This window comes from Pediculus humanus, genomic scaffold (assembly GCF_000006295.1).
Source record: "Pediculus humanus corporis 1103172107560 genomic scaffold, whole genome shotgun sequence".
In the NCBI taxonomy this organism is placed as follows: Eukaryota; Metazoa; Arthropoda; class Insecta; order Psocodea; family Pediculidae; genus Pediculus; species Pediculus humanus.
The window spans coordinates 37,295-46,648 of NW_002987175.1; the positions used below are offsets into that span (position 1 = coordinate 37,295).

At 25.6% G+C, this 9,354-nt stretch overlaps 1 protein-coding gene across 1 annotated transcript in view; it reads right to left on the bottom strand.

Moving 5' to 3' along the window:
• Positions 1 to 7,618: 7,618 nt before the first annotated feature.
• The window catches only part of Phum_PHUM209200 (suppressor of cytokine signaling-2, putative), a gene marked incomplete at both ends in the record, with an annotated part of 2,153 nt that continues 417 nt past the window's right edge, over positions 7,619 to 9,354 (bottom strand). The window contains 2 exons of the mRNA XM_002425515.1: positions 7,619 to 9,185; positions 9,265 to 9,346. Of these exons, the coding sequence (XP_002425560.1) occupies positions 7,619 to 9,185; positions 9,265 to 9,346 (1,649 nt within the window). The remainder of the gene's footprint in view (positions 9,186 to 9,264; positions 9,347 to 9,354) is intronic.

Below are 9,354 nucleotides of genomic sequence, written 5' to 3' on the forward strand. Positions count from 1 at the left end.
TTAAAATTTTTAACGTTTTTTCTCTAACAGAAGCTAAAAAAAAAACTCATTAATTTTTGCATTGAAAAAAAAAATAAAAAAAATTGGCAAATTCGACCTTTTTTTTTCCATCTCATTTGTTTTCATTATTATTATTATTAGTATTATTATTATCATCATTAATTTTAATTCCAGTAAATCATTATTAAAGTTTCATCTTGGAAACGAACGCGAAATTATTATTTTTTTAAAAAAAAAAAAAAAACAACTCAATTAAATATTTCCTAGAAAAAAAATTTTTTTTTTGTAAAAATCTTAAATTTAATTTTATTAATTATTTTTTCCTTTAATTAATTTATTTATTTTTTTGTTTTTTTTTTAGAATGATTCGATAAAATTTTATTAAAAATTAATAAATAACGATAAAAATTATGTAATGATAAAATAATATTTAAATATCGATAATTAAATTTCAATTTTTTTTTCAAAACTTTAAAATAATTTTCTCGAAGGATAAAAAAAATTGAGCAATTATGTCTGTTTTCGATATCTCGACACGCAAATTATTATTATCATTATTATTATTATTATTATTATTATTTAACGCGCACGTAATATTTTGCGGTCTTATGGAAATGATAAATCATTAAAACTAATTATTTCAAATATAATTTTTTTAAGGTTACAACGATGATGATAACGATATTATCACCGCCGTTACGTTTCGTTTGTTGTTTCCTTTTCCGGAAATTTTCCTTCGTTCTACCGTAAAAATTTCAATAAATAGAACTTTAAATTTATTATTATTATTATTATTATTATTATTATTATTATTATTATTATTATTATTATTTTTATTATTAAGAAAAACAGAGGCCGAAAAAAAAATTTTTTTTGTATTTTAATGGAACCGAAATTGTGTTAACTCGTTTACACGCCATAACGACACAAAAGATTTTTTTTTTTGAAGGTTTAATAAAACGTGACGACAATAACAAACGAATGTAATTGTCATTCTTCTTAGAAAAATTTATCAAAAGAAAAACCGGCGATAATACTCAAAAAAAAAAAACTTTAATAATAATAATAAAATTTTTGTTTAGATGAATTAAAGTTACAAAAAAAAACTCCTATTGCGGTAGGAAAAAAAATTATAAAGAAAATAATAATGATGATGATGATAATAATGATATTTTCAAGAAAATTTTTTAATTTTTCCACTTAATTTTGTATTGAAATTTTTATTTTGAATTCCTATCGAGTCTTTCTTTTTCTCAATAATAATATTTTTCCTGATAAGATTTTTATTTTTTTAATTATGTTTTGATAACGTGCTTTTAACAACGCACACGCGCACACACACACACCAAACGTGAACATAAAACATTTCGGGGAATGTTTGAAAAACGAAAAAAAGGAGAAAAGGGAGGGGAAAAAATAAATAAAACGAAATGAAATTTTTTAGAATTGATAAAATTACCGGTTAAAGCCATAAAAAATTTAAAGGAAGTGTGGGGGTTGGGGAGGAGAGGGGAAAGGATTTTATGGTTTCCCACGGGAAAATTAATTAACAATAACAAAAAAAAAAAAAATTATTTGAAAAACTTGCGTAAGGAATAATAAATTTTCTTTTTTAAAATACAAAAAAAAAAATAAGAAAAAAAAATAAAATTTTCCGATAGATATTTTCTTTAACTCGTAAGAAATTATTTAAACTCGTTTTTATTGACTGATAAGAAGGGAACTGATAAGGAAAAATAATTACGGTAACAAATGTAAACATTACGCAACGAATATAGAAAATGCAACTCATCTGTTGCATCTGAGACGTTCGTTTTATTTACAATCGATCGATATCGATAAGAAATCGATATATCGCGATAATCGAAAACGTTATGAAAAAAAAAAAAATAATTAATGAGATGTTATAAAAACTACAATAAAAATTAAATTTAAAAAAAAAGGAAAATACAATCGTCATATCAAACCGGAAATAATAATAATAATTTATAAAAACGAAATAAATTTCCCGGAAATAGTGATTTTATTTTATTTTTCGAGTAACGAACATTCTGGTTTCGATGTAAAAAGCTTTTCTTTTTTTTTTTTTTTTTATTATTTTTTTATTATTGTTTTTCTTGTGACACGCCTTATAATTTTTTCTTTTGTCATGTTTGTCGTGTCACTTGGTTTTTTTTTTTTTGGAAAAATAATTTTTCTTAGAAAAAAAAAAAAAGGAAAAACGTTTTCCCCTTTTTCCTCTCAATTATTATTCATATTTTCTGTTTTACGAGAAAAAAATAAAAAAAAAAATTTTTTTAAGCTTTTTTTAATTGCGCGTGAAAAATTCGTTTGAGAAAAAAAAATTTTTTTTTTCTTCTGCTAGTTTTTTAAAATGTTTCAATTATTTCCGGTTTTTTTTTTTTGTTAAAGCTCATTTAAACGAGCATTTCGGATTTAAAAAAAAATTTTTTTTTTTTTTCAAAATGCAAATTCGGAAAATTCTCGTTTAATATTTGAAAAAATTATGATGGGAGTAAATCAGTCAATCAATCAATCAATCAATCAATCGATCGATAAATAAATCGACCTTAAATACCTTAAAAATATCATTAAGAAAAAAATTACATCAAATTTCACATGAAAATATATTTTTTTTTTTTTTAAAAGTATTTTCAACGAAAATTATTATTATTATTATTGTGGAAAAATTTTCTTTTAGGGGTCAAATGTCAATTAGTCTGTTATTGAACAAAAAAAAAAAAACCTTCAGTCCTGAAACGTAATAATAATAATAATAATTTTTTTTTTTTGTTTCGACGATTTTAAATTATCCAGAAGTACTTATAATATTTTATGTAATTCCAATTTTAACGAGTTAAAAATGATTTTTCCAGTGACGTAACCGGAAATCTCCATTTGGGAAAATTAACAGAACAATTTTCGATTGTGCTAACTATCGACCCTTACAAACGTAATTTACGAAAAAAAAAAAAATTTACTTAAGAACAAACGGGAACAAACCACTCGTAAGAGGTCACATTAATTATCAAATCTTATGTACGACAACCGACAACCGACGACAAACGTTGTTCGTGTAAAAAAAAAAAAAAAACAAAATGGATTCCCTAGCAGACGAATAATAATCGTGAATAAATTACTCGGATGGATTATAAATCGCACAAGAAAAAAACAAGAAAAAAAACTTAGGTTCATTAATGTTTGTTTTAAATGAATTAATTTACATTTGAATCGAGATTTGTTTTTGAATTTTTTTTTTTGTTTTGTTTTCCCTTCTAAGAATTGTTGTAAAAAATCTTTCTCTTACCTTCCCCCCACTACCCCTCCCTCCAACCATTTTCCATATTCTTTTGTTTTGTTTTTTTCCTTTGAAAATTATTTTTCTCGTTTTTTTTAATATGAATTTATTCAACGTTTGTTTGTTTGTCGTCGTCGACGTTCACGTTTCCAACTTAAAAAAAAAAATTTTTTTTTTGTTTTGTTCTGTTGGTACGATTGAAATTTTTTTCATTTCCGGTAATTTGTCTTTTCTTTTTTTTTTTTTTTCGACAAATATTTTACGATGAAATAAAAATTTATTGTTTATGTTAAAGGGATCTTTTAAAGAAAATTTATCGATTTATTGATTTTATTGATTTTTTTTTTTTTGGGAGAGAACGACATAAATAATTTTTTTTTAAAAAAGAAAAATGTTGAATGAATTTTCTGCTGTAGAAAAAAGAAAAGAAAAAAAGTTGGAAGAATTCAATGGCGAAATGATTCGAAAAAAAAAAGTTATGAATGGAAAAAGTTTATGTCAATAGAGACACAATTGATGCTGATCAAATTTTTTTGTATGAATCATCAAAATCCATTCACGGTCAAAGTTTTTTTCTTTTCTTTTTCTTAAGTATTAGAAACGGGAAAATCGAGGGGGGAGAGGAGGATGAGGAGGGGTAAAAGCTCAAAAATCACAATACGTAAACGTTTTCCCAACTGCCACGTGGAAATTTTTTTTATAACGTCCTTAAAAATCGTTAGTCACGGTTGTTTTTTTTATTTATTAATATTCGCCATTTTTTTTATTAATTCTCGTCACATTCCAAATTAGGAATGAACACGTTTTTAAATAACTGAATTCTACTCCCACTTTAAAAAAAAAAAAACATTCTAGACATTTTGTCTTCATTTTTATTAACTTTCTCTCCGAAATTAATTCAATTTATTTATTTATTTATCGCAAATATAATTATTATTATTATTTAAATTTAATATTTTTTTATAATAAAAATTACGTAATAAATACATTAATAATAATAATAATAATGATGTAAAAATCAAAAAAGTAAAATAATAACGAGAATGGGAAAAATTGGGGGAAAAAAATTTCGTCTGCTTTTTTTTTTTATTCCCTCGACATTTTCTTTTTTTTATTCTGAGAAATTTTTTTTTTTTTTTAATTAAATTAAAATTGGGAGAAAAAACAAAAAAAATTTAAAGGAAAAGTCGGGGGGCAGGAAGAGGAAGGAAGAGAAAGGGGGGTAGAAAGATACGAAAAGAAAATCTCGCATTCGAAAATTTAAAAAAAAAAAAAAAAATTGAAACGAATTTTTTTTTTTTTTTTTCACTGTAATAATAATAATAATAATAATAATAATAATAATAATAATAATAATAATAATAATAATAATGTTTTTACTTACGTAAGATTTTATTAAAGTCGATCACGTGGTTTTCCTTTTTCTTTTTGTTAAATTTTCGAAGCCTTTTCCTCACCCTCCCATCGGAAAATTTGGTACGAGTAAAGAAAAATAAAAGTAACGTTTTTTAAATAACAAAAAGGTTCGGTGGAAAATTAAAAAATGACGTCATAAGTGACGTAATAATATATAATCGTCCTTCGTAACCGGAAAACTGGTTTCGTTTTGTTTTAAACACAAAAAAAAAAATGACACAAATTTACGAATAACAATAAATAAAAATTAAAAATGGCCGATCACGTTATGAGATTAAATAAAAAAATTTTTTTTTTTTTTAAATAATAAATTTGACGTCATTGTTATAATCGTCATGAACCTCATTTTGAATTTTTTTTTTTTTTTCCATAACTTCGAACCTTAAAACTTGGTGCATTATGCAGGTGCATGTAACCTTCACAAACACACACAAAACAAAACAAAAAAAATTTTTTTTGTATAAATTTAATTTATTATTTCTAAGAAAATAACACGCTCACAATAAAATAATAATAATAATAATAATAATAATAATAATAATAATAATAATAATAATAACGTGATTTTTTTTCTCTCTCTCACTCTCTCCCCTTGGGGATTAGCACAACAATGAATACAAACAAACAAAAAAAATTCAGAATCCTCAAGGCTTAATATTTACCACCATTTTGAATTTCAACAACAACAACAAAACAAAACAAAATGGCGGAAAATTTTAATATTAACGTACGGAAAAGCGAAAAATAAAATAAATTTCGTTGAACGATTTTTTTTTATTTATGACACACGTGCGTGCGGACGTGCGTGTTTGCGTGCATTTAAAAAATTTTTTTTTGTTCGAAAAAATCAAAAAACGAAATGAATGAATGAATGAAAAATAATAAATTAAAAAAAAAAAAAAAAAACGGAAAGGTTAAAGGTTAAATAAAGGTAACGGAAAAAAAAAATTTTCCTCAACCTTTTTTCCGATCGTCTCGTTGCAAACGTTTTATTATATTTAAATCAAAAACGTTATAGCGGAATTATATTTCACCCTATTATTATTATTATTCTGTGAATTTACCGTCGATATTTGAAAATGACGTTTGAAACCCCCCTCTTCCCCTCTCCCCCGAAAAAAAAACAATAATAATAATAATAATTTAATTTTATTAAGAATTCAATATGACAAAATTTATTCGTATATTCTTTCATATTATTACTATTATTATTATTATACGAATAGAAAACCTTTTTGATATATTTCAATTTGTTTATATTTAAACATAATATATATAATAATAATAATATAAATATATAATATAAAAGAAATTAGATTTTGTTTTTTTTATCAAAGATTTCTCATGGATATAATAGCGAAAGAAAAAAAAAAATTTACTTTCATGTTTTTTTTGTGACGTCACAATTTTATTTTTTCCACGTTTATGCAGCATAACAACAACAACAAAAACAAAAACAATAACAACAACAACAAAAACAAAAACAATAACAACAACAACAACAACATCAACAACAAGAGGAACCCTCGTGAAAATTATTTATTATTATTATTTTTTTTTCTTTCATAAATTTTTCTGATAAAATGAATGAATGAATGAATGCAACGATGAATGAATGAATGAATTTATATGCAACGTGTCGTGTCAGCAGTTTTTTTTTTTTTGTTTTTTTCGGGGGAAAAAAAAATAAATAAATAAAACGAAATAATTTTAAATAATTTGTTTATTTTTTATTTATTTATTTATGTTTTTGTTTAACTTTTACATTTAACAAAAAAAAAAAAAAAAGGAAAAGGCATTGTATTTAATTTTTTTGATATTTTAAAAATTAACAATTTTGTGTTTAAAAAAAACAAAAAATTTATTCAAATTTATCATCATCATTATCATTATAATTAGTAATATTATTATTATTATTAATAATAGGTACGTGTATTTATTTATTAATTTCGTTTCGTACCTTTCTGCGATTAGACAAAAAAAAAAAAAATTTGACTGAATAAATTCTAAACGTTAATTTAGTACGTATTGATATTTTTCTTCCCCTCCTTTTTTTTTTGACGTCATAGGTTTAAGGTGTGTGAAATTAATAATGACGTCACATAAATGTGGGAATTTACATGTTGAACGATTTGAAAATTTATACGTGTATCATTTGGAGACATTGTTATATTATTAATAACAATAATAATTTAATCAGATTTATTTGTTTTTTTTTTTCGAATAAAAATAAAAAAAACAACAAAACAGGATTGCCAACAAAAGGATTGCCTGCTAACAAACAGGATTGCCAACCGTTTTTTTCTTTTCTTTTTATTTGACTAAAACCCGGAAAGTTTTTTATTTTTTTTTTCTCTTGCTTTTCATTTAAATAAATAAAATGACGTTAATAAACGATTCAATGATTTGTCGGTACACCATCATTAATAATAATAATAATAATAATAATGCGTAAATGATGATGATGATAATAATATTAACAATAACTTCACGATAATAATAATAATAAATTTACGCGATTTAAAAAAAAAAAAATTTTGTTTTTGACTTTGATTGATTAATCGTTTTCTTTGATTTCGATAATTTTAAATAATATACATAAATAAAAAAAAAAAATAAAACTTATTAATTTTTAATAATAAATAACAAAAGAAAAAAATGATGAAACGGATGACGTCACACTTTTCGAAACCCGTTCGGAAAATGGGAAGGGAAACAAAAAAAAAAAAAAAATTGCTTATTATTATTTTTTATTTGTAATACTCTTGTCACCCACTTTTCAATCTTTAATCAATCATCTAATTCCACGTTTATTTAAACAAACGATGTGTAATAATAATAATAATAATAATAATTTATGCTCTAAAATCACTAGGTTCGAAGCTTCTAGAAAAGTTTTTCAAGTTAATGACAATATGGATAATCTTGAAGGTATTCGATTAATTTCGGTGGTATGGGTAAAGCGTTCGCGCTTAAAATCGGACAAAAACTCTCGAAATTATTTTGATATTGAAAAAAGGAAGTGGAATCTTGAAAGGGTGAGGATTCGTAAACGGGAGTCACTTTAAAATTATTATTATTTTTTATTTTAACGTTGAGCCTTTTTTTCAAACGGAAATTAATCGTTAACCTTGCCAAATGTTGAAGACTCGAAAAATGATCCTTTTTGTAAAGGGGTTTAACGAGTAAAATGTTTGAATAAACGTTACCCTGCGAATCGATCCAAACTTGATCCTTTGATTTTTGCATCCATTGTTGTTGTTGTTGTTGTTGTTGTTGTTTAGTTTTCTGTCCGTTTTTTTTACTCGTCGTTTTATTTTTGACCGTGTTTTCGACATAGTAATCAATGAGTTCTATGACGGAACCAAACGATGGCATGTGAGGTATTAATTTCTCTTCTGCATCCAAACGAAAATGACCGTTGACGTAGTGCAAACGAACGCTCGTGGGTCCTCGAGACGTTTGAACGCTGAGAGAGAATAAAAAATTGGGATCGCTCGAATCCCTTATCAGAAAAGTACCCGGATCCGTGTCTTTGAGAAGTATAACACTTTCTTGCCAGCTCACGTTTTCATAATACCAACCGGAAGTTCTCAAATCTTTCACCGTTGTTTTCAAACACATGAGATCGTAGTCGGAATGATCGTTCATTTTTATAAATTTCTCTAATTGATTCGTTAAATTTTGATACACGGGAGGAGGGGATTCTTTACTACGTTTGGGGATTTTTTCCATCTCTTCGATATCTCCCGTTGTTTGCGTGCTCGTTGAATTCGTTATGCTGCTTTGTGGAGAAATGAGAGAAAGAACCGGGACGGCAAATATAAAGGAACTATGATTTTTCAACGAGGATCCCGATTGATCTGATTGTAAAGAGTCTTTTATGAATAATTTAGACGTTCGAGTATCGAATAGTATCGAGTCTTGACTAGTATCATTTATTAAAAACGGATTCGATATGGTCGATTCTTCTTTATTATTATTATTATTATTAACATTTCTTAATACTGGACTAGCTGGACGTGTGGAACATTGCGAAAACGATTTATGAGGTATTATTATATTTTCATATCGTATCGGAGGATTGTATTCGATTTGAGAAAATCTATTTGGACTAGATGATGCACATAAATCACTGAACGGATTCGTGGGCGAAAACGGTTTTTCATTTTCTACAAAGTCATTATTATTATTATTATTATTAACGATAAAGTTTTTAAATGGATTTGTACTTTCTATTTCAGAACTCTTGGTATTACCGACAACAATATCACTCATCCCCCTCCTCCTCCTCCTTTCACTCACGCAACAATTAATGACGTTTTGCGGTGACGTCAAATCGAACGTGAGAGGTGTCGAAGGTGATATTTGATTTGCTAAAACGTGACAATGAGAATCATCGATGAGAAATCCATCGTCCCGTTCCATCAAACCTCCACCGGATAATTTACACGAATTTTTCCGACACGTTCTACCGTTGTCGTCGTCATCGTTGTCGTTGACGACGTCATTACGAAAATTTTCGTCTTGTGATGCTTCTGTTAACAAACTTCCACCCGACAAATGATGTGATGCTCTTTATTTTCTCCATATCAGTCGCAGAATATATTTTTCCAAATTTCATTTCTCCCGCTATGGAA